The sequence below is a fragment of the Panthera pardus genome, unplaced genomic scaffold (genome assembly GCF_024362965.1).
Source record: "Panthera pardus isolate Hobbes unplaced genomic scaffold, ASM2436296v1 HiC_scaffold_12, whole genome shotgun sequence".
In the NCBI taxonomy this organism is placed as follows: Eukaryota; Metazoa; Chordata; class Mammalia; order Carnivora; family Felidae; genus Panthera; species Panthera pardus.
This window is the reverse complement of record NW_026526677.1, coordinates 97,502,293-97,527,203: the sequence shown is the minus strand read 5'-3', so window position 1 is coordinate 97,527,203 and position 24,911 is coordinate 97,502,293. Positions and strand designations below refer to the sequence as shown.

Genomic DNA, 24,911 nt, shown 5'->3' with positions numbered 1-24,911 from the left:
ATCAGAACAGGGGCTCCATAAGCCATTGCTGCCTGAAGAGGAAATAAAACTGGGTTCGTGGAATCACCAGGTAGACGTGCAACAGAATTAATTTTCAGGCAGGAGATAACTGGTGAGATTGTATGAGTGCTTTCTCCAGAGTGATTTCCCCACCATAGTCAAGATACTACAATAATGGTATTTATTAGATCCTGCCTGTGTGCGGGCACGGAGTGCGAAATGCATCATCGCCTGTTATTATAATGCAAATGTCCGTTGTTCCATTGAATACTTCTGTCAATCCTGTGAGGTATCGGGCTCATTCCAGTTCTGTAGATGAGGAAACTGAGGCACCGAGAGGCTAAGGAATTTTCCCACAATCACGCCACCCAGAAGCAAGTTGAAAGCCAAGCCCGCCGGACTCCAGACTGCGTGGCTGTGCGCCCTCCACGGCCCTGCTTCTTTGGAGGAGGCATCAGTCACCATGGTCGAGCCGATCGGCTGCCCTGGACCTCACATTCCTCATCCAAAGATGAGAGACCACTAATAGGGCCTATTTGCTAGGCATGTTGCAAGGATTAATTATAGCCATGATATAGGACTTAGAATAATAGTCTCTGACCTACGGTGAGCAACCAATAAACATCAGCTCTTATTATTTTCTGGTGAATGAGAACCCATCATTTTCTCTTCCTCTCTTCTCTCTGTGTGGCTGCTAAGCTGGGCTTGCACCCGTTTAGAGGGACTACGGACGCTCCTAGAAGAGTACTTTTTTTTCTGAGATCCCTGAGCACTCAGTCTAAGCCCCGCCCCCCTCCACACTTGGGTGGGAAGCAGGTGATAAAGAGTCTTTGCTTTTGGAGAGGTGCGAATTCGTCTTCCTTGGCCAGCCAAGCTTGGCTCTTTGGCCGGAGGCTCAGATGGTCAGCTGTTTTGCGTCTGCGGCCCCAGCATTAGATGGACCGGGCCTTGCTGAGAGCAGGGCAGTGAGGCAGATAAGGAGCGGGAGCGGCTGGGGCTTCTCAGGAGGCCTGTGCCCAGCACACTCTGGTCACCAGACCGCGCAAACACCACCACAGAGCCCCTCTGGGCCACCGGCTCCGGCACTGGCAACGAGTCCCTGGATGCCTCTAGACGGGGCATGCAGACTGTTCCTCTCTGCTCAGGTGTGGGTTGGAGAGCGGCAAGGATGCGAGGCAGAGGCACGCATCCAGTCTCCCTGATTCTGCGGGGATACAGACGTGGACTTTCCTTGCAGATCTCGGTGAGTTGCCTTTGGCGGATACCGGTTGGTGGGACTAAAAGCAAGGCCAGGTCTCCCCCATGTGGGAATCGTTTTGGAGCAGCGGTGTTGACAGGGAAGCTGGATCTGGCCCCAGTCACGGAAGCAGCTGACACCATGTGCTGAGCCCTTGGCTTAATAAGCATCCTGGGTTGAGTTCTTCAACAAGTAGCATCTCGTTTAAAATCCGAAAGCAACCCAGGGCAGTAGCTCTTGTGATCCCCATTTTCCAGAAGAGGGAACTGAGTCTTGGAGAGCCCAAGGGACTTGCTTAGAGCCAGGATTCAAACCGAGGATGGGGGAAGGTGCCAGGCGCTTTACATAGAGTTATATCTTATTTGCTATTACTTAATTCTTACGCCATCCTGGTGAGGTAAGCATTATTATTCCCATTTTGTAGCTGGGGAAACTATAGCTCAGAGAGGTTAAGTAACTTACCCAAGGTGGAGCTCAGATATACAACAGGCCTGTGTGATTCTATACTGTATTAGGCTGAGAGAGACGGAGAGAGAGAGAGCGCACAAGCACTCTCCTGCAGGTGAGACACGACCTAACATTACCCAGAGCCCCTCATTCGACATCTCTACAGTACTTTTCCACGTCTCTAGAGTCTTCTCACTCCTATCGGCTCCCGCAGACCTCTGACAGCCACGGCTTGCCAGCTGGGGTGACAGAGATAGTATCTGCAGGCCCAGGGAAGGTTGCCAGGTAAAGGGTGGGGTGGAGAAGGGTTCCCCTGGCCCCACGAGAAGCACCTCCCTGGGCCTGTGCGTGAGAAGGGTGCAGGGAGAGGACTGTTTGCCTGTGTATGTGCCTGCAGGGCAGGGGGTGGGACCGGATTTCTCTCTGCCCCCTACCAGGAGATTACTTCTCCCAGACTCCCAGCTGCAGCTGAAAACACACTTTTTCCATCTCAAACTTCCTTCTCTTGGTCCAGCCCAAGAATGGCTTTGAAGGCCACCCTCAGGGCTCAGGAGCTACACCAATGTACCTGGTCAGTCGCCTCAAATGGTAACGTGACTTGCGGCTAAGTGGGGGAGCTGAGGCCTGTTCAGTTTCCCTTTATTCTGAGTCTCCTCGCTCATCGGCACCGTGTTCAGTACGGGTCTGTTGTCTCCAAATTCAGCTTCTTCTGCGAATCGCAGCTGCCCCCGCTGCTCTCCAGTGTCAAGACTCCCCTCCCTCTGCCCTGCGTGGCCACGAAAAACCCCCTTGGCTCACAACCCCCAAGGATCCTTGGTTCACATCCTGTTTTGCTTTTGTTTCTTAGCAGCCCCTCTCCTGCACCGGCATCTTCTGCGAAAGTAGCACAGGCTTTGTTGGCATAGACTACTGCAGGCTGTCCCTGCTTCGAGGCTTACAGATGACCGTGTCGTGGTCAGAGGTCCAGCTGTGGCATCACACAGACCTGGATTCAAATCTTGGCTCTACCAATAGGCTCTGTGTCATCTGGTCACTCCACCTTCTCTCAGCCTCAGTTTCTGCCTCTGTAATATGAGGGGAAATAATAGCACGAACCTTACAGCATTGTCAGGAGGAGGATGAAATGAGATGTTGAATGTAAAGTGTCTGGGACACAGTAGATGCTCAATAAACATGAGTTATTGGTGTTGTCACAATAACATTGGTCCCAGCTGTCCCATCTCGTGTCAGCCTGGCTCCTGTGTGCCTCTTCTTCTTAGCTCTGCCCTCGGAAGGCTCTGGAGGCCTGGGGTTCACCTTTTTCCAGGTGGCAGTTCTGCTCAGATTCAGATTCTTCTGAGTGTTCTTAGCCGTGTCCTTGTACCTGACTCATGCCATTGCTACCTCAATAATAAGAGAAATATGCCAGGCTTGGTCTGTGCCAGGTAAACACAGGCATGTCTCACTGTACCTAAGAGGGTGGCTCCTGAAATGCACATTTAAGTCAAAGTTTGTGAACTAAATCTGATTTTTCTCCCAAAAGAGAGCCTGCTATTAAGGGAATGTTAGACCACATCTTTTCAGGCAAACGAAGAATGTCCTTTTACAGTCAGTTAGAACCAAACATCATCTATAGTATTTGCTTAAGGTAAATTACAGATTAATCTTGCCTTTCCCTCTGATGACATCTTTCAAAGAAAAGTGTGCGATCCTGGGCACCTGGGTGGCTCAGTTGGTTGAGCGTCCAGACTCCTGATTTTGGCTCAGTTCGTGATCCCAGGGTCGCAGCATTGAGCCCTGCTTCGGGCTCCATGCTGAGCATGGAACCTGCTTAAGATTCTTTCTCTGTCTCCCTCTTCCCCTCTCCCCCTGCTCATACTCTCTCTCTTTCTCTCTCTCTCAAAAAAAAAAAGGAGGGGCGCCTGGGTGGCTCAGTCGGTTAAGCGGCTGACTTCGGCTCAGGTCATGATCTCGTGGCCTGTGAGTTCGAGCCCCACGTCGGGCTCTGTGCTGACAGCTCAGAGCCCGGAGCCTGTTTCAGATTCTGTGTCTCCCTCTCTCTGACCCTACCCCATTCATGCTCTGTCTCTCTCTGTCTCAAAAATAAATAAGCGTTAAAAAAATTAAAAAAAAAAAAAAAAAAAGAAAGTGTGTGATCATAGCAAGAAAGTTGTTTAAACTTTACCCCATCACTATGAAGGGGTGCATCTGAAGGATCAGAAGCAGGCTTTGTAGACCCCTTGTGTAGCTGGTAAACTGAGGCCTGCAAAGATTTGGACACCCAGCCGCTGGGGGTACATGCTGATTCCTGCAGGGGGCAGTGGCGGAGTACTTCAGTCCCCCTCGCTCTGGCCTGGGACCCTCACAAAGAGGAGGGATCAAGTTGCTAGAGCACGAACCACTGAACCACCGGGCCAGAACAGGTTAACACGGCTCTGTCTGGAAGGGGGAGCAGTGCAGCCACCCAGAGGCAAGGAGTCTCTTCCTCTCTGACATGAACCAGAACCAACTTCCTTTCTCAGGACTTGGTACTTCCCCTTATACTTAGCCTGACAACACGGAGGGCAGCTTTCTGGCTCGCAGAGTACTTCCCAGAGCTTGGCCTTGCCCAGGGGCCTGGGAGAGACAGACACTTTCCTGGCATAAAGCAGAGCAGGGAACAGCAGCACCTGGGGTTCGGACTTTGCCCAGGACCTGGCAGCTCAGTGAGGACCCAGGATTCTTCTGGAATGCTCAGGCAGGGAACAGGATACTCTGCGGGAAGAGGATCTGGGGAGTCCAGCTTCACAAGAGGGCTTCAGCTCCCCTCTTTCCCAGATCCTAAGGACTTCTAAGTACTGCCTGGGTGCTTATTAGAATCCATGAGAATCCAGGGCTCCTGGGTGGCTCAGTCAGTTAAGCATCTGACTCTCGATTTTGATTCAGGTCATGATCTCATGGTTTGTGAGTTCAAGCCCTGAATCGGGCTTTGTGCTGACAGTGTGGAGCTTGCTTGGGATTCTCTCTCTCTCCCTCTCTCTCTCTCTCTCTCTGCCCCTCCCTTACTCTCTCTCTCAAAATAAATAAGTGAACTTAAAAAAAAAAAAAAGAATCAATGAGAATCCTCCTTGGGATGATGGAAGTGTCCTGAAGGTAGAGAGGAACAGGTATACACAAGCATCTTGAGTCTGTTTTGAGTGAGCCCTGGCATCAGCTTTCATGCCTCCTTCTCCAGGCAGCCCTCTGGGACCACCCCCTCCACCTTCTGTATCTCAACAGGCTTCTACTGGGAGTGGGTCTGCCTCCCCGACCAGACTGTGAAATAATTGAGGAGAGGGTCTGTGGTTTATTTATTACAGTAGAGGAGTGTAATAGAGTAGACACTCAGTACATGTTTCCTAAATAAATGGATTGAGAGATAGTTGGCATGAACCCATCCGCCCACCCACCCGTCCCTCTGTCCTGGGTGTCATGAACTCCCATCTCTCTGCTTTCGGGGGCCTACTTCCCTTCGTGCTGCTCTGCTCCTGGCGTCTTTTTCTCAGCAAGTGATCCACAAAATCTCACCCCTTACCCCAGGAAGGTGAGCTTGTTGGGTTTATGCAAATAGAGTATGTCATGGGCTCCATCCAGTCTGCTCTGGTAAATATTTCCCAACTCTGCAGTTTGCTGGCCAGCGCTGGGAGCTGTTGGCTGAGGCTCAGTGGTTGCTGGGGTGCTAGGGGCCACCCTCCGGGGACCCAGGGTCTGCAGAGAGGACTCTGACCAACCCAGTGTTTTAAACTCTTTGAGCTAAGCTAGTAACCCAAGCCAGAACGGGCCCCTTAACAAATGCCCCTTGGTGGGTTATGTGGCTCTCTTGGGACTGCCCTCTCCTGGCCGTTTAATGGAAACAGTGGGAGCTGGGAATATCCAATGACACCTGATGTCACTGTGACTATTTTTCATCAACCGTGGAGACAAGTTTGGGTTGAATCTCTCTATCTGGAGTGAGTCAGAGACATACAGACTCTCAGGGCTAAAAGATCCCTCAGGTCAAAGGTCCCCTGTTCCCAGAAGGGCGCCACAGACCTCTGCTATCTGGCACAAAGGCTTTTTCTTCCTCCCTTCCATCTTGCGTGTCAATACTCTTACTTATTCATAATATAACATCTTAGGACTAAGCTTTCACTGTCTGCAGTGACATTTTAAATGAAAAAACAGAGCACATTTTTATAAAGCTAAATATATTCAGTTTTTACCATCTGAGATTTTGCACACGCGTGCGTGCGTGTGTTAAAATATTAATTGTATGTGATGAAATGGTCTCACACCCCTGTCAGATGGCCCTTGCCCCCACATCTCTGCCAAAGCTCGCTCAGGGATTTTGGCCGCGCTACCCAAAATACAGCCTACTCCAGGGTCAGCGGTTGTACTGTTAGGCCACTTTTTCTCCTGTTAGACCCCGATCCATGTCCCCATGGTCACCATCTCTAGGAGTTGTCACTCTGCCTGCCTTAGCTCCAGGGCCTGAGTCCTTCTCCTCCACCTGACAGCCCTTCAATATTTGAGAAGAGCTATCACCCCAAAACCTTCCCCTTTACATGTAGATATTTGGAATTCCCCGGATGATTCCACACATCAGGTTCTCGACTGCTTTACTTAAAGCAATGACACGCATAATACATGAATACCTTCTGGTAGCAAAAAAAATTTAATAATAGAGATAAAAAGGAAGACTTTGGATCCCTGTCCCTCTCAGCCCTCCTCCCAGAGGTAAATCCTGTTTTCACTGTGTTGTGTAAATGTCTAGAAGACTTTTCTTTCTGCACATGTGCGGACATGGGTACAAATGCAAATGTCCAAATGTTTGTGGGTTTTGAAAATTCACACGTATGTACGTCTATGTGTATAAATTATGCTGTGTGAATTCTTCTGCAACTTTCTCTTTAAATGAAAAAATAGGATTTACAGGGGCATCTAGGTGGCTCAGTCGGTTGAGCATCTGACTTTGGCTCAGGTCATGATCTCCTGGTTCACAGGTTCAAGCCCCGTGCCCGGCTCTGTGCTGACCGCTCGGAGCCCGGAGCCTGCTCCGGATTCTGTGTCTGCCTCTCTCTCTGTCCCTCCCCCACTCATGCTCTGTCTCTCTCTCTTGAAAATAAATAAGCATTAAAACTTTTTTTTTTAAAAAAATAGGATATATGGGTTGTTTCATGGCAGACAGTTGTATGACTTTTGTTGACGACCATGTAACATTCTATGGTTTCAGTGTAATTTTACTTGCTTTACCACCCTGTCGATGGACATTAGGTTGTTTCAAGTACTTCTTTTTACGGTGCTCTGATGACCTCTTTTAATTCATTTGTGCCTCAATACTTTGATACACATATATTTCAGTCTACCGAGCACCCTCTTTAAGTATAATATCCACAGGTGGACGACGTTCAATTATCAGATGACATCCAGTTAGGCCAGAGCACAGTGGGATCATTTGTGCGTTCACTGATCCATTTACTCATTCAACAGATGTGTATCGAGGAGGTACTGTGTCTGTGTTGTGCCCTGATTGCAGCCATTCCAAGCCCAGATGAAACAGTAGTAGGCCTGTCTTCATGGAACTTATATGGTCAAATAGGGGAAGCTTCCTTGATGCTCTACTTCCATTCGTGCCGCCGAGCCTCCAGATTTTTTTAAGAAGATAATTCTATCACACTGTCAACTTGCATGCTCTTAGAATTCATTAATGTCTCTCGAGTATTTTTAAATGTTAAATGTTGCCTCAACTTGTACATTTAAGTTTCATATTCTAAGTAAACGATTGTGACATTTGCTCCCTATGTTTTATCTTATTCCTTTCTTCCCTTCCTTCCATATTTTCAAGATTTCAAAAAAAAATTGACATCTTTGGGCAAAGTACTAGGTAGTCCTGTTCCTCACATGGAGATTTATGAAGTACGCGTGCTGTATCTTCATCCAATTTACTGATAACATTCTTAGACTGGCCACGCGCAGAGTCCTACGACATGTCCCTGGAGACCTCCCACCTGGATGACGGTGATGTGTTAATTAATCCTATCTCAACCCATATGACCCCATCTTGACCTCCAGAGACAGTACATACATACATACATGCATACACGTATACGAGCACACATACGTGTATGCTCAGGCCTACTATGTCTCATCTGTGCTGGGAATGGCTGCAATCAGGGCACAACATAGTCATAGTACCTGCTCAATACACATCTGTTGATGGAGTAAATGGATCAGTGAACGCACAAATGATCCCACTGTCCTCTGGCCTAACCGGATGTCATCTGATAATTGAACGTTGTCCACCTGCGGATATTATACTTAAAGAGGGTGATGGGTAGACTGAAATATATGTGTTATCAAAGTGCGTGCATACATGTACTGTACGCACGCATGCAATAATTATAGCATTTGCCGGATCCTTATTTCTAGGAACCCTGTATGAAAGGAAATCAGCCTAGTGTGGCGTGACTTTTCAAGTCCGTGTGATACAGTGGAGAGAGAGTTGATTCTGGATCCGCTCAGAACCAGGTGGTATTCTGCCACTTCCTAGGTGTACGATCTTCGGGAAATCATTTGACTTCTCTGAGACCCAGTGTCCTGTGTTCTAGGATTGTTGAAAGCGTTCACGTATTCATTCCCCGTAGATCTAATAAGCACCTACGAAACGACAGGCGTCGTGCTCTGGCAGCAAGCAAGTAGGTCTCCCAGGTAATAAATGAACAACAGTCATTACCTTCATATTGTTTTGGTGACCAAAGCGAGGAGAGCCTTCCTTGGAATGTTTCATAGATATTTTAGCCCTAGCCCTTGAGATCTGGGTAAGAATCAGAGATTATTTCCCTTTTATAGGTAGGGAAACAGATACATGATTAGAGAATCCTCTGACTCAGGTTCACACAGCCTTTTCATAACCAATTTGGTAACTGTTCCCAGCCCCAGACAATTGAGTTTACACTGTCAATTACGGTGGTTTGAACAACCATCATGCCGAGAGCCCTATCCCAGGCTAAGAAGGGTAATAGGAGAGCTATGTACTCAATAGAAATTGAACCAAAGGGCGAGCCCAATGTAAAAGGGAGCTACCCAGACCTACTGTAGTGCCTCACTTATCCAGGGAGCCCAAAGCCTCACCCATTTAGAACCCAACTAAGAATAAGGAAGCAAAATGAGACCTCGTACCGAGCCCTTTCTCAGGGCCTTAAAGTTTTATTTTAGAAACAGTTGTAATGGGTTTAATGATCTGGTGTTTCCAGCCCTTCGCAAATAAGAACTGCAAATTTGAGCTGGTAGAGGGGGCTGCTAAAAGCAAGCACACCAACAGTAGCAGATAAAAACCTGGTGTGAGAAAGGAGTTTAAAAACCTGGAAAAAAATAGACCTGCAAAGGAAGAAAGAAAAGAAAAGAAAAGGAAAAGAAAGAAAAGAAAAGAAAAGAAAAGAAAAGAAAAGAAAAGAAAAGAAAAGAAAAGGAGAAAAAAAGAAAAAAGCAACTAGGGACTGTTTAGTGCTGCAGCCAACAGAGGCCAAACACTTGCTACCCCCAAGGGCATGGTTGCTTTTAAGAGGAGTTCACAGTTACGACTTGAGTCATTGACTAAATTATCTTTCAAGTACTCTTTAAGGGAAAGTAGAGATATATACATTACCTTTTAGTAAGATCTCTAGTCAAAATGAAACCAATATATCTCTATCCCAAGCTGCAATACAAGTCTTTGGAGCTGCAAGGGATGGGTTTGGGGACTGAAAATCTGCTTATCTGGAGGGAGGATATCCTAGGGATTTTAAAGATGTGTTGAATTTTTGTTTTTTAAGTTTAGTTACTTAATTTGAGAGAGAGTGCAAGCAGGGGAAGGGCAGACAGAGAGGAAGAGAGAGGTGAGTCACCAGCAGACTCTACGCTATCAGCACAGAGCCCGATGCAGGGCTCGAACCCACAAACTGTGAGATCATGACCTGAGCCAAGATCAAGAGTCGGAAGCTTAACCGACTGAGCCACCCAGGCGCCCCAAGATGTGTTGAATTTTAAAGCAGAGGACTTGGGTTCAGACCCTGGGCCTCCTGCTAGCCAGCTACGTACTTGGGGAAAATCTACCTCTCATGAACTTTGTTGTCTTCAACTGTAGAATGGAAAGACCATCACCTGCCTCTTCATCTTATGGGGATATCCTGAAACTCAACCAAAATTGTATGCTTGAAAGTGCTTTGTGAACTGTAGAACATCACAGAAAGTTCTAAGGTCTGTAGGCCACATCCCAGGTGTTGCCTGCTGGTATAGACAGTGACTCAAGAAGTGGGGAGAGAAGGAGATTGGGTTATTTTTGCTATTATTATTTTTAGCTATTGTTATTGCTAAACATGGACGTGTGCGCACACACACACACATACAGCAATATCTGTATGTATGTTTATTTATATCATGTGCCCCTTAACTTCTCAGGAGTCCCTCTGCCCAGGAAAAAGAAGGAACCCTACAACTAACTTTAACACCTCGTAAGCTAAAAAGTTCTATACGGATATGTGACATTTTGAGTGCTTACTGTTTTTAACCTTTCTTTTTTTTTCTAAGTTTATTTTTGAGAGAGAGAAAGAGACCGACAGAGTGCGAGTGGGGGAGAGGGAGAGAGAGGGAGACACAGAATCCGAAGCAGGCTCCAGGCTCAGGGCTGTCATCACAGGGCCCAACGTGGGGCTCAAACTCACGAACCAGGAGATCGTGACCTGAGACGAAGTCAGACGCGTAACCGATTGAGCTACCCGGGCACTCCTTAATCTGTTTTTTGTAGGTTTTTTTTTTTTTTTTTCATTTAAAATTCATAATTAGCTTTTAAAAAATTAAACATTGCCGAACTGTGCACGCCTTCTGGAAACCCAAACCCTCTCCGCTCCGGCTATTGTGAGCAGTTGGGTTGACCGTGGCCTTTCAGATACCAGCCTGGGTTCGCTCTTTCAGGCCCGCAGGCATTCAGCAGGGGATTCCTGAAATAAACAGGCCTTTGTTACAAAGGATAAAGCTTCAAGGGTGGAAATATATGTTCTGTCCTAAAATCTCTCCGTTTTGTCTCCTCTGCCTGGTCCTTGCTGTTTTGGCCTTGGGCGCATGTGTCCCTATCAGCTCTTACCTGGACTGTTGCCATCAACAGCTTCTTAATCAGTGGCCCTGCTTGCGGTTTACCCACTTCAGACCCGTATTCCACACCGCCGTCGGCGTAACTGAGCTGAACAAAAGTCTCTCCGTGCTATTCCCCTCTCCTCTGGTGACACTTTGCGCCCAGAGTCCGTCGAAACTCCTCTGCACGGTGTGCGGGGGCCCTGGCTGCTCGTCCAGGCCTTCCTCTCCGCACCCCATGCGGCAGCAACATCGCTGGACTGCTGGTTGCTCTCGCCCTCTGCAACTTTGGACGAGCTGTTCCCACTTCCTGACATGCCCTTCCGTGCCTTCCCTTGGGGAGCCCCCTTCACCGTTCAGGGCTGCTCAGAAGGACTTTTCTTCTGTGGGGCTCTCCTTACCTCGCTCCCCTTCCTCTGGCCGTGCTGTGCCCTGCCACGGTGAGTCACAATCTTTCCGTGCCACCACGATGCGTGCTTGTGATTGCTGTAAGCATTGCGTGGTTGCTGTTTACTTTTCGTGTCCTGTCTCCTGATTAACCCGGCAGGTCCCCGTTCATGTTCGTGCCTCTAGTTCCCCCTTGGTATACAGTAGGTGCATACTAAATTCTCGTTGAACTAAACTGACCTGGGAAGGGGACCTTTATGGGACAGGAAACCTCTGTGTTTCAAGCATGCCACGTGGAAGACCAGCTACTCCATGCTGTCAGAGCAGACTCAGTGTTGGAAGGCCACGAGGGGTGCCTCAGTTTATCTGGAGTTCCACAGCAGTTCAAGACACGAGGCCCTCGGTCTTGCTAGAACACTGTTCTCAAAGGTAAAAATCACCGGGGCAACTGGGTGTCTCAGTCAGTTGAGCGTCTGACTCTTGGTTTTGGCTCAGGTCATTGATCTCACCATTCATGAGTTCTAGCCCCGCGTGGGACCCTGGGCACTGACCTCGAAGCCTGCTTGGGATTCTCTCTCTCCCCCACTCCCTCTCTGCCCCTCCCCTGCTCATGCTCTCTCTGTCTCATTCAAGATAAATAAACAAACTTAAAAAAAAAAAAGGTAAAAATTACCAGGGAAACCCATTTACTTACACTGGTAACCCATGCTCCAACTCTCAGGGGCAGGCTTCCAGGTCACAGGCAGTCACCCAGGAAATGTCAAGGAGAATCCCTTTCAGACTTGTTGCAAACTTTACGTTCAATAACTATGTAAGCCCCACGTGCACATAAAAGTCCCAGGCCACCCTCGTGAAAATGTTTACACCAACCACGTACCAATGTGAAAACAACATGGAACTTAGAGGAGGTAGGGGTCCACAGGGACATTTTCGGATGGGAAATTCTGGGGGGAGGCCAATGGGGTTGCCTCACTTGGACCAAATGGTACAGAAGAAGAGGGGGAGGGTCTGGAGGCGAATGACCCAAGTAGAAAGTCACGCTGCGCTCTTCCTGGCTGCATGATGGTGGGCGCGTTCGGTCAGCTCTCCTGATCGTTCCTGCATCTGTAAAAACGTTTGATAAGATTATTGGCCTCATGGAATTATCATGAAGGATAAATGATGATATATTTGCAAGTGCTCTTGGATCTCTAAAGTGCTACAAAAATATTATGTTCTCTCTTTCTGGAGCTGATGCTCTCGTTCGCCTACCCCACTTAGCTTCCTGATAATGAGGGAGGGAAATGAGCAAATATCAAGCCCCTGGAGTGAATTCCTGCAGGGGAGAGTCCAGGAAATGCAGAACACTGGGTCCCAAGCCAAGTGCTATGTTATCATATCTAGTCAATTGTGCTTTATCTGGACATGAACCTTAGTCTGTGTAGTAATGAAGAACTCTGAACGGGGACTTTTCTTTTGATGAAATCTCATTAGAGCAGTGGGATTAGGGTTGCTACTGAGTTACGACAAGGAAATGTAGGAAACAATATTTTGAGCGATAAAAACACGAGACCGAGCCACGCGGCAGTGCAATGGAATGGACGGAGTAGTGTGTGGGGAGTTAGGAGACCTGTCCTCATGGGCCCTGGGTCTCCGGGCCGGGCTTGCCTGCCACTCTAGGTCTGTGGCCCTGAGCAAGTTGGTCTGCCCCCCCTTGGGCTTCAGGAGTCCTAGCTGTGAAATGAACGGTTTGGGCCAGGTGCTAGCTGCATTTCCTTCCAGTTCTGATGGGGAAGGAAGGGAACCAACACTTGTTGAATGTCTGCCATGTAGCTGGCACGTTGGGCACCGTGAAGAGTCTGTGACTCTGTGAATCCATCACTCGCGGGTGAGAGTTGGGTTTACGTAGAACTATGGAGTCACATAGACTTGGACCGGAATCTCATCTCTATTATTTGCCTGCAGTCTGACCTCAGGCAAGTTTCTTAATATCTACAAGCCTCAATCTCTTTTGTCATCTGTGAAATGGGGCTGGTGAGACAGTCAGCATACTTTCTGCTCCCAAGTCTGCTCCCGCTCTCTTTTATGCATTATAAATTTCTTAAGTAGATTCCAACTAGTCTCCTTTTCTCCTTTTGTCTAGGCCTAGAGAACCGAATGAAGTAACTTAAAATATTAGATCATGCAACCAGGGGTGCCTGGGTGGCTCAGTCGGCTAAATGCCTGACTCTTGATTTCGGCTCGGGACACGATCTTGACGTTCGTGAGTTCGAGCCCCGCATCGGGCTTCACGCTGTCAGCACGGAGCCTGCTTGGGATTCTCTGTCTCTCTCCCTCTTTGCCCCTCCCCTGCTTGTGCTCTCTCTCTCTCTCTCTCTCAAAATAAATAAATTTAAAAAAAAGATCATGCCACTAGTTAGAAGCAGGGATGGGACCGAAAGTCAGAACTCCTGGTTGCTCCTGAGCCTTGCACTTGCTTCCTGGATGTCTTTTTCTTTTTCTTTTCTTTTTTCCTTTCTTTTCTTTTCTTTCCTTTTTTTTTTCTTTCTTTCTTTCCTCCTTCTTTGTTCTTTCTTTCTTTTTTTTCTCTTTCTTTCTTTCTTTCTTTCTTTCTTTCTTTCTTTCTAAATCGTCTCCTGCTCTGAAAAGGACAGCAAAGTCCTTCCATGATAGGCAGCCCAGGTGTATGCAGAAGAACCCAGTGTGATGCCAAACCACATTCACTCACCAGACACTTCCCAAGAATAGCCACTGGGCTCAGGAACCATTTTCAGAGTTTGATTCAGAGAACGTGCTCAGCATTTCTTCCCCCACTGCACCTCCTACCTCCTGCCGTTTCACGTCTTTGGGGGCAGAACAGCTCTCTGTGTGGGCAAATCAAGAGTTCTGTGGAATTCCTCTCAAGACAGTAGTAGCTCTGGGCTCTTCTCTACCAGGTGGCCTACGAGGAGAGCCAGAAGGGCGTGATTCAAAGGGGATCGGGGTCAGAAAAAAGAGAGCCTCCATCAACCCACCAGAAGGGAACATGGTGGGCATCTCGGGAAGGCTTTGAAGGAAGGTAGAGCATGACGTCGTTCAAGTCCTGGCCACCAAGAAACATTTGTGAGGATTCGTCCTCCGTAGGGACGCAGCCCCTTCCCAGAGTTTTTAAACTTGAATGCATGGACTTATGTGCCAGAGGGAGAAGAAAACTTTTATAGGCTTAAAATGATGGGGTTTTTCACGCATGTGTCAGCACTAGCAATGCTATGTCTTAAGAACTGAAGCCAAAGCATTAAATAACATGACTGATAAGCTTGTTGCATTTCCAGAGTCGGTACAAGCCAGAAAAACAAGGATGCCTCTTTGAAAAGTTCCTTTTCAGGAGGTAGCAACCCCAAGTGGCCCCAGCTTCCTGAGGAGCTACTAGTTTATTCAAGGGTCCCCTGTCTCTTCTCTTCCTTTGTCTAGAAGTTTGATGCGGGCAGGGAGAAGATCCCAGTGTCCATGGGCAAAAGTGCCTCGAAGCTGGTCTGTCATTGCTCTGACTGGAAACCTGGGTGAGGCCATCTCCCCAGGCACTTCCCAGAGGCATCTGAAGGCAGGAGTCTTGGACTCCCAGGGAACAACCAAGAACCACAGAAAGAGGAGAGTTTCCCAAGCGAAAATGCAAGCCAACATCTCCCGGGGGACTTTCAGCCCTGTTCACCTGAGATGAGTTACTTGCCTGCCCCATTCTACCACTGGAAATATATTTTTAGGATCTTTTCATGAGCAACATGTTCGCTGCCAACCCTTTATAGATCAGTTACAAAACAGAAACTCTCCTTACTGCTAGGAGAAGTGTAGAAGGGGGGGGGGGGGGAGAAAGAAAAAAAAAAATCCTGCCTGTAATTGAAGGCAGGTTGGGAGATGTTCATGCTTTGAAATTCTCCTTCTTGTGAAATGTTTATGAAACACTTTCCACAAACGAGTTATGCAACCAGGACAACAGCTTTGATCGTTTTCATCGCCAGTGATCTGTTCATTAGTGTGGGGCTGCTTCCCCGAGAGAGAAAACCATGTGAAAATGTCATGGGTGGGGCTAAGGAGGAGTACCCCAGCACCCTCGTGCCCCATCACATGACCCCAAAACATGGTTCATAAGGAGGTCCATGGGTCTATCTGGGCCAGAACGCCACCTTTTCCGTCACCTACGGTCTATGCTGTCTCCCACCCCTGGGAAGTTGGTAGTATTGTTTTGTAGAAAGGGAACCGGGGGGAAATCAGAGGGTCATTCCCTTAAGGGACTTGGCCAGTGTCTTGTTATGTAACTTTATCCCCATCTCTAAAACTCTCTGGGCCTCCATGAGACGGGAAGGCAAATACTTGTCCCCACACCCCTGGCTGGGAGTGTGAAGCCGAGTAAGGAACGTATGAAGGCTTCCAGCCCCTCAGAGGGGGCTCTCTCCTCGCAGAATGAGGCTACTGCTTTCTCAAGCAGGTGATGTCAAGGAGTTCATTGGGATTAGAAAAGATAATCACCCATGATGACTTTTTACCTCCCTGGTCACTGCCCAAAACTCAGTGTAATACCTGTACACAGCACAGCGGGTGGAGAAAATCCTGAGCGAACAAACCTTGTCTAACAGATGGACCCGACGGTCAGTGGCTATGACACGGCCGAGCCCTCTGGGTGGCCCATGTCCCCAGGGACTAGTCCATCCCAAGCAGGGCTTGCAGAGATATCCCTTTGCGTGAGAAGAACCACCACAGGGACTCTGGAGACAGTCTTCATGATTCCAGGCAGGCTGTGGGTTTGATTGGGTTTTCACAAGTACGGGGGGAACGTGGATTTTCGTCCAATTTGCCTCCGGTTCTCACATTAGAAGTCAATGGGATTCCAACAGAAGTCTCTCTATCTCGCCTTCCAGATCCACAGCCAACACCCAGTTGCCTGGAAAGGCTCCAATCTTTTCCATTCGACAGCAGTGAAAGGGATTTTTTGATTTGGGAAGGACTTCGTTTCTTAATTTCTTAGTTTCTTCACCTGTGAACTCTTAAGAGAATTGCCGAAGGAGGCTGTTAAGAGCCGCTAACGTATCTTCCTCCCTTCCTCTCTTTCTGAGACCCACCCACCAAAGCAGAGACTTCTAGAATCTGTCACCGAAAAAGAAATCTCCTTTACTGTCTTTCAACCTGGTTTGTATAGGACTCTCTTCCTTGGGGGGTTACTGTCAGCAGCTCGCACCCATAGGCTAATGAAATATGAGAAATGAAAGAGTGAAACGTCGCCGAAGCAAAAAGTCACAACAATGACACATGGGGCTGTCAGAACGCCCCAGACGAACACCCAGAGGAATTTCCTGCTATCGGTCGCTTCATTTTTAGAACTGGGAGGTCAGCTGTGCCCCTCAACGAGTTTGGAGGGCAATTGATCCGGGAAGCAGATGAAAGGGTGAGTTTTCTTTTATGATGGCGCTGGTTTCTGAAATTAAGTGTTGCAGGAAGACCTGGCAGTGATTCTAACAGATAGCACCCAGGTTGGAGGCAAAGCACATGTTTTCAAGCTCTGTCATAGCTGCACCTTCTTATCTCCATTGCGCATAATGAGTCTATAAAGGAACCCTGCCACTTGCCTCCGAGCTGGAGCCCCGCCAAGCTGCCCGCGGTGGTTCTACCCAGCGTGGCTTTGGCTCCAATTTTCCACGTTCTCCCTCTGTCCCCCTTCCTCCATCCTGCCTCACCTATCCCCGCACTGGGAGAGGGATGCACCGGGGCAGGAGCGGGGGGTGGGGGGATCTACAAAGGAGACGTGGCCCCCAAAAGGCTTTGCTTCACTAAAATCTCTTCGAACAAACCTTAAGGGTGGTGGTGGTGGTGGTGGTTTTAAATAAGTAGTTGTATCGTCTATTTCTGGCTTTTTAAAAACCTGCTAACAAATGTTTCCCCAGAATCGAGGATGTGAAAACTCTTAATTTCTAGGGGAAGAAAGTAGGACACCAGAGCTTCTTAGACGGAGACGCCAAGCATGGGTGGGAAGAACCGAGGGACCCTGGGGCTGGCGATTGGGGCCGTCTTGGCAATCCCTCCCGGCTGGCCATGTCTTTAGAGTTTTCACAAAGTCTCAACCCTCTGCCCCCACTGTCCTACTTCCAGTCTCTGTCCCTTCCTCTTCTCTGCTTCCAGTGCTCCAGAATAAGTCTCCTTGGGTGAGAGAAGAGAGGAATGATTTGTAAAGACTGTCCCTGAAAGAAGCATCCTCTTCCCAACTTTGGTGGCACCAGCCCTTGTTGGTGCCCTTTTAGGTCTGCTCTAGAACGCCGCAGCAACCTGGGCTAGCCAAGTCTGCCAAACGCACAATGGAACTGGAACTTGTGATTCCATGTTAGGACTGGAAGAGAGAAGAATCCCATAGAGTCGTCAAACAGATGGAGAAACCGAGTCTCGTACAGGCTAAAAGATTGCTCAGGGTTACGTAGTAAGTTCAAGCCGGGGTGAGGACTTAGACACAAGGTCTAGCTCCCTGTTCAACGTTTTCCTGACTGTATCCCCCTGGAGTCTATGGAGAAATGGGTTCTGTTTGTGTCTTTTAGGTAATTAATTTGCATTAATTCCCATTATGTGCAAGATACCATATTTAGGACATTAGCTCTCTCCTCAATCTCTGATATCACTCAGTAGGAGCTGCCTAGCTCACCAACCAAAGGGAGTTCTTTCTTTAGTGATCTAGAGATTCATTTCACAACAATGAAGCATAAATATAGCCACTGGTCTGAACGTTTTACTTGGATTAAGTTAATACAGGAGTGATTCCAGGATGTCTGTGACATCCCCAGTGTAGATTAAGAAAATGGTTTAAGCCAGGACGTCTATGGCCAAGAATTTCCATCAGAGGGTCTCCCTAATGTCTTTTAAAAGGTATAGTCTAGATCCTATGCTCTTTGTCATATTATATGAATTCAGAGTCACTTGGCTCCCCCTGCCCCAGTGGACTTCCTGAAAAGCTGCAAGAGTATAGTTCTCTGGATGGGCCCAAATAGTGCACCCATCCAGCCCTGCCCTTGGACACCCGAGAGCCCCACAGGTGGGTGATTGGTGCTGTCATCCAAGAGTGGTGGAGAGAGGCTAGAGAGGTTTTAGAAGCCATCACAGCCCCCTCGGGCTGCCAGTGCAGTAGTGACTATGAGGGAGACGTGTCCCCACCTGTAGGGAGACCAGCAAAGACTATCATCAAAGCCGCATGGGTGCAGAGGGCTGACTGCAGAGGCAGCTCACCACGCAGAAGATAGATAACTGTGGAAAACAAGGGGAAGAGAGAGGGGAAGCTGGCTCCCAGACTTTGTGGGATTTTGTGGACCAGGAAAATAAAAAAAACAGTATGGGGAAGACTGGTAAAGGGTTGCCTTTTTTTTTTTTTTTTCTACTTTGCAAGGTGGGGAGTTTTTAAAATACCATTTAGAAAAATTTTTTTAATGTTTATTTAGTTTTGAGAGCGAGAGAGAGAGAGAGAAACAGCATGAGCAGGGGAGGGGCAGAGAAGGAGGGAGACACAGAACCCGAACCAGGCTCCAGGCTGTGAGCTGTCAGGACAGAGCCCGACACGGGGCTCAAACCACAAGTGGTGAGTTGAAGTTGGTCACTTAACCCACTGAGCCATCCAGGTGCCCCTTAAAATACCATTTAGAATCAGCATCATGTCACAAAAGAAATTCTAACCTCTCCCCCCAAGAAAAAAGGAAGAGCGCCATCTCCAAATTTAAAAGAAATGTTTCAAGTCCCTGCAATATCCTTCTTTTTTTCCCGTTTCAACGAGGAAGCGCGTAAACTGCACCGTGGGCCTGCACAGCCCACAGAATGTGCTGAGGAACCATGGATCTCTGTGAATCCCCCTCCTGCAGATTCTGACTCCAGAGTGCCATTTCCCTGTCTCTTACCAGCTGCCCTGGGCTGAGGTGCACACACAGGCAGGCACATCAAGCCCCAGCCCTGTAGGTACTGTAGGCACAGAGCTAGCTCCTTACTCTCGGGGCTGGTCACTAATCCGCCTTGACCTTCTCTACGTTTCTGTTTCTGCCCGCCTGGGGAGGCCCCGCACTGATGCTCTCCTGCCTCCACTTACACAGATTAAAACTGAGGACCTCAGTGACTCCTTGCAGCAGACCCTCTCACATCGGCCATGTCACCTGAGTCAAGGACCTGCCATGATGTCTGGAAACCAAATGTCTGGGGTAAATGCCAGCCTGATGCCGGGGAGCCCTGATAGTCTCAGTGGACTCAGCCGGGGAGTTGAAGTCAAGCCTTCTCCAAAATGCTTGACCTCTAGGCCTGGCTCTCGGTGAATTCGTGGTCCGAAAAGCCCCCTGTAGGGAGCGTGACCGAGGGATTCAGGCCTGGGGTGGAGGTGGGATTCCATAGGGGAAGCCCGGCTGCCTCTACCTGTCTGGGACCAAAAGGAGCCGGCCTTGCCAGAACGATGGACCTAGCGGCTGTGGAGCTGGCCCCCATTTCAGGGGGCCCTATTGCGACAACCATGGCTACAGATATAGAGCATTTCTGTCTCCAGTGAGCCCACTCTCCTCCCTCGAGGTTTTGCACCAAAGCCAAAGTAGAACAGAGTGTCGTGCGGGGAAGAGGAGGCACCCTGAAACAGTAACAGCAAACGTCAGAGAGGGCGGATGTCCATGTGGCGAGCCCCTCTCTTGGTCTGGATCACCTGGGGAAGAAATGCCACCCCTTCCCTGGAAATACTTAAGACCGGAGCGTATGCCCATTCCTTCACTTTCTTATTCAGCAGGGGTTTACCACCTCTTCGTGTACAGACCTAAGCACAGCCCTCGGGGGGGGGCACAGAGCCCTGAGGATCTCGATCCCCCACGTATCGGAACTGCTGTCTCCCTTTTGAGGGCTGGTGGGAGGAGCCCAGGGGCAGTGGCCTTTCTGCTTCATCAGATCGGTTGTGTTAAGAAATAATAACTTGCTCCTCCTTCCAGGAAAGCCTCAGGCCCAGGAAATGGCCAAGACGTGGCTTTTAGTACAGTCGAGTGGCATGAGATTAAAGAAACAAAGTCAGACGATCGGGATTTCATGTCATTTCTAGGGTAAACCTCTGAGAGCCGGGTAACACTGAGCCTGTGCCTTCGACGTTTACCGACTACTTGGGAGACAAGACTGACACGCACGAAAGTTAAATAACAAGGCAAAGTTTCAGTACACTAGGCTGAGAGGCACTGCTTGGCTGAGTGCAGGAGCTGTAACAATGCCAGCATTAATGGAATCGCTACTCCGTGCCAGGCACTTGAGCTACACAGAGGCATAAGGCAAGGTCACTGCCAACAAACTCTCAGAGTCTGGAGCCCCACGGGACAGATGGGCAGCAGGCAGATGGAGCCGGCACCCCCAGCATGTAAATTCGGCGATGTATGTGTCTCCCCATGTGCAGGACATGACCTCCCTCCATCCGCTCCAGCAGCTCGTGCTGGTTCCTGGCCACCTCCAGTCCGTATCCCAGTTCCTGCTATCCCAGACCCAGTCTGGGCAACAAGGTAAGAACTCGGGCGTTTTCCGCATCGATCAAGTCCAGCAAAGTGCTGCTGCGGCTTGCTGGATAAAGGAGCCCAAGTGTGGGGCACGGGTGAGTGGCTCACTCCTCTGGCATTGAGACCCGGGGAAGGGACCCTGGCATTGCCCCCGCCAGGCTGAGAGTCCTCTGCTTTTCCCTCTCATCTTCCTCAACTTCACGGCCAGTAGAGACTGAGGTGCAAGGTGGCAAGGAGCTGGGGGCGGAGGGGAGCACAGGAAGGAAGAGCTCCTTGGGACATGCAGTGCAGACAAGTCCCTGTTCCTTGGAAATCTTTCAGGACTGATTCAGACTTTCACCTCCAGGAAGCCGGCCTTGACTCTGCTTGGGTAGAGCGGCAGCGCCACCCTCAGGCGGGAGAAGGGGTTTTCAGGTTTTCTTTGGCACGGAAATTACTACCAGAGACTGGCTCCTGGGCCAAGAGCAAACAGATTAGAATATTCATGATAATAGCTGGTATTTCTTGAACGTGATTTGCCAGGAGCCCTGATGAGTGATTTTCCTGGCATTTTTCAAAATAACCTTGTGTGGTAGATAGTCATAGTGTGTCTCTGGTGACATAAGAAAAGTCCGGAAGTTTGCCCGAAACCTGTGTTCTCGGCCATTGACCTACACTGCCTGCCCACCGCCCCCCTCTCTCCGGTCTCCACTGACTAGGGCCAAAGTGATGGAGGAAGTAGGAGTTTGCCACCTGTGTACAAATCCCAGGTAGAGGCTTTGGAAACCCAGAATCCAAACAACGTGCAACTCTGCCTTCCATCCCTAACACCTGCCTAAGTTACGGTCCCTACCCCTAGGTTCTGAGGCATCTCAGAGTATTTTTATGATGATGACTGAGAACATACTTGAGCCTTTGAGTACTTATTTTAGCTAAACAACGTATATCACATTCCTAGGTAACAGCTAATTCCCTTCTGTTTTAAAAGATAGTGACGTGAGGGGCGCCTGGATGGCTCAGTCGGTTAAGTGTCCACCTTCGGCCTAGGTCACGATCTTCTTGTTCCCGAGTTCAAGCCCTGCGTCGAGCTCTGTGCTGACAGCTAGGAGCCTGGAGCCTGCTTCAGATTCTCTCTCTCTCGCTCTCTCTCTCTCTCTCTCTCTCTCTCCCCCCCCCTCTCTGCCCCCTCCCGCTTGCACTTTGTCTCTCAAAAAATAAATAAACATTAGAAAAAAAATTTTAAAGACAGTGATGTGAAAATGGCCCACAGGTATACATATAACCAGTGAGGTCAGTGTACGATGCAGGGCAAAATAAACAAACAAAAAATTTTCTGAAGGCAGAAAACTCATTGGTTAAAAAAAATTCTTTTTTTTTTTGTTTGTTTGTTTGTTTTTTAAATCACTTACTGGCTGTGTGTCCTTGGGAAACTTCACCTAACCTCTCTGAATAAAAACGGAGCAAAATAAAATAAAATGGAAAAACAGTAAGAAATAGAAAAATAGTAAAATTCTACCTCACAAGGTTATTGAGGGTTATTCAAAATAATGCATATAAAAAGGCTTCGTGTATTTCAAAACGCAGTCTAAATGTTAGATTACTATTAGCATTTAAGCCTCTGACTCCTGGCTCGGAACTCCTTATGAGAGATTTTTGTTTATTTTAATAAGGAAAAATTAAGCCCTGACTTTTATAGACTGAGGAGCGTAAAGGTCAGCTTCCACAGATGCCGTACATCAGTGACCTGGAGCCGCTTAGGGACCCCAGAGACCCCAAGGTTCTGGTCTGTGCTGAGTGGTTGGGGTGACCCGGCCCATTGTTCTGGTAGCTCAATGGCTTCATTCCCGCAGCGACAGTGAGAGCTCCTGGCTGAAGACCTTCCTAGAGGGAGGCCACTCTCATGACCACCAGTCAGACAGAGCCCTTCATGGGCCGTTTTCCTGGAGAGGGAAGGAGAAAGCGGTCCTCAGACAGTACAACGAGCAGGTGGAGGCCATACCACCGGACAGAGTTTCCAGAGGCTTGGCCCCTGGTCTTCCCTTCTCTCTCAGCTCTTCCTCCCAAGTAGAAAATGTCCTCGTTCTGCCAAGAGCCTCTGGCCAGCCATGTGCCGCCTTTTGGGGCTCTCTGGCCCCATCTATGTGGCCTGGCATATTTGCAGATTTGCCCAGGTTTTTGTGGCTGTCTGCAGGCAAAATGGAGCTCCCCGGCCCCTCCGTTCCAGCTGCTTTTCCTTCCCTGTTGGATTTCTTCAGCCTGCTTAGCAGCTCCCAGAGCAGGCTGGCCTTGACCTCCTTAGCCCGTGCAGCACCATTCCAGGCAGGCGGGCGGGCAAGCCGGAGGACTGGTTTGCGGATGGCTGTTTACCTGCTTATCCGTGTCTCGTTCTCCTCCACCTGCGTGTGGCAATGCCTGGCAGTCCCGTGGGGGCCCTTTGCACAGGGCTCGGGGTGGGTTGAGGGACCTGACAAGGTAGCAGGGGGTGGGGACGGTTATCTCGGTCCCGAAGCTGTGGAGCGTGTCCTTCAGACGGCCTGGATTTTATTTTGTTTGTTCCTTTGTCCCTCCCCTTCCACTCAGGTCTGCAGCCAAATCTTCTCCCCTTTCCGCAGCAACAGAGCTCTCTCCTCCTCCCGCAGACCGGGCCTGGCCTGGCGTCCCAGGTAAACAACCACATTCTTCCTGTCTCCCCCTGAGAATGCCTCAGCTCTGGACGGAGCTGCTCACCGGTGTTCCCCCACCCCCTCGATGCTGCACTTACACCTCTGGGAAGAGGGGCTAGCGAGGGATTATCCCTGTTCACACACGAGGAATCCAAGCCACGGCCGGGAGAAACGATCGAACCAGCATCGCCAACAGCACCAGGACTGGAGCCCAGAGATCTCAGCTCCCAGGCCGTCCCGCTCAGCAGCGCGGGTCCTCCACACCAGCCCTGGTTTCGCTCACTCCTCTTAGGACCAGCCAGGTCCTAAGGAGGGCTGACTTTCAGGGATGCCACGGTGACCGCCAGCCCTGCCCGGGTCCTCTCAAGCCCCAAGGAGGAGACCAGAGTCCCCACCAGGCCACAGTCTCTCACCACTGGGTCCCTGTCAAGACCCACTATCCTCGACCACCTCCTGCAGTGCACTTGTGCGGGTCAGGAGGTCCGAGACCGGTGCGAGGGGCTGTTAACAGAGCTGCCCGTGTTGCCACACGGTACCTGTTTGCCAATTACAAGGAGGCACCTCTTCCTCTGGCTGGATGTGGCCTCATTCAAGGTGTGTGGCTCGCTAAGAGCAGCAGGAGCTGTCTCGTAGGTGCCTCTCCTCCCCTCATCTGGGTGCCCCCGTGCATAGCTGCAGGAGATGGCTCTGCAGAGACAGATTACAGGGCCCCACTGGCCCTTCTGTGCGCTAAGATCCCCACGGATCACTAAGGGCCCTGACTCTAGAGGGCTAGAGTGTCCACTGAAGACATCAGGAAGGGGAGAGGGTGCCATCTAGTGGCTAATAGGAAGGGGGCCACTGGAATCCTAAACTCACACTCTCCTGGGGACTCGGAATGTCATCATAGAAGAGATCTTTTAGAGGCCTGAGATCAACTCTCATATCTTACGACATGAGAATCCAAGAGGCCATTCAGGAGGTTATTAAGATGGTCCAGGGCAGCGGTAATGAGGGACTTGCTCAGGGTTGTGGCAATAAGAGTAGAGAGGAAAGGGCAAACGAGGACCTGTTTGGGGAAGACGAACGAATGCAATTTGGCCTCTCGTTGGATATGAGAGGAAGGGAGAAGAAGGTCTAGCAAAGAGCTCAAGAAGTATTTGTTAAAGAACAAAGGAATCGATGAGAAGGAAGTCTCAAAGAAAGCTGAAGATTTCCGCCCCCATCCTGCAAAACAGGACCGAACCCATAAGGCTCCAAATCATTCTGTTTTAAAAGATCCTTTGCCAGGGTCCTCTCACCTTCCTCATCCTGAGGCTGCCCATCTGAATTGTAAATCTGCAGGTCTCGGAAGAGAGAAGGAGGAAAGTTCACCTTAGTCTAGGAAAACAAACTGGGAAGGAGAAAGACAAGGGCGGATATAGGCAGTGCTGTCCACGTGGGCAGTGGCTCCTGGAGGGACACGATGCCTGGACCCCTCGGTCTGGGTTCCAGAGCTTGTGCTATCGTGGATGTCTTCAGGAGGGGGATTGAATCCAACCCCAAAAGGGCGCCACATGAACTCTAGGTTTTAGAGCCCACTTTTCTACGAAAATGAACTAAAGGAAGACTATCTCCTGACAACCATAAATGAGATCAACGTATATTTAGATAGCACGGGAA

The 24,911-nt window shown here is 49.3% G+C and overlaps 1 protein-coding gene across 2 annotated transcripts in view; it reads left to right on the top strand.

Moving 5' to 3' along the window:
• Nucleotides 1–24,911, top strand: part of POU2F3 (POU class 2 homeobox 3) — a 78,951-nt gene that overhangs the window by 40,085 nt on the left and 13,955 nt on the right. For both annotated transcript variants that reach the window (XM_019468865.2, XM_019468866.2), the window contains exons 4-6: nucleotides 19,216–19,320; nucleotides 20,532–20,634; nucleotides 23,188–23,270. In XM_019468865.2, the coding sequence (XP_019324410.1) occupies nucleotides 19,216–19,320; nucleotides 20,532–20,634; nucleotides 23,188–23,270 (291 nt within the window). The remainder of the gene's footprint in view (nucleotides 1–19,215; nucleotides 19,321–20,531; nucleotides 20,635–23,187; nucleotides 23,271–24,911) is intronic.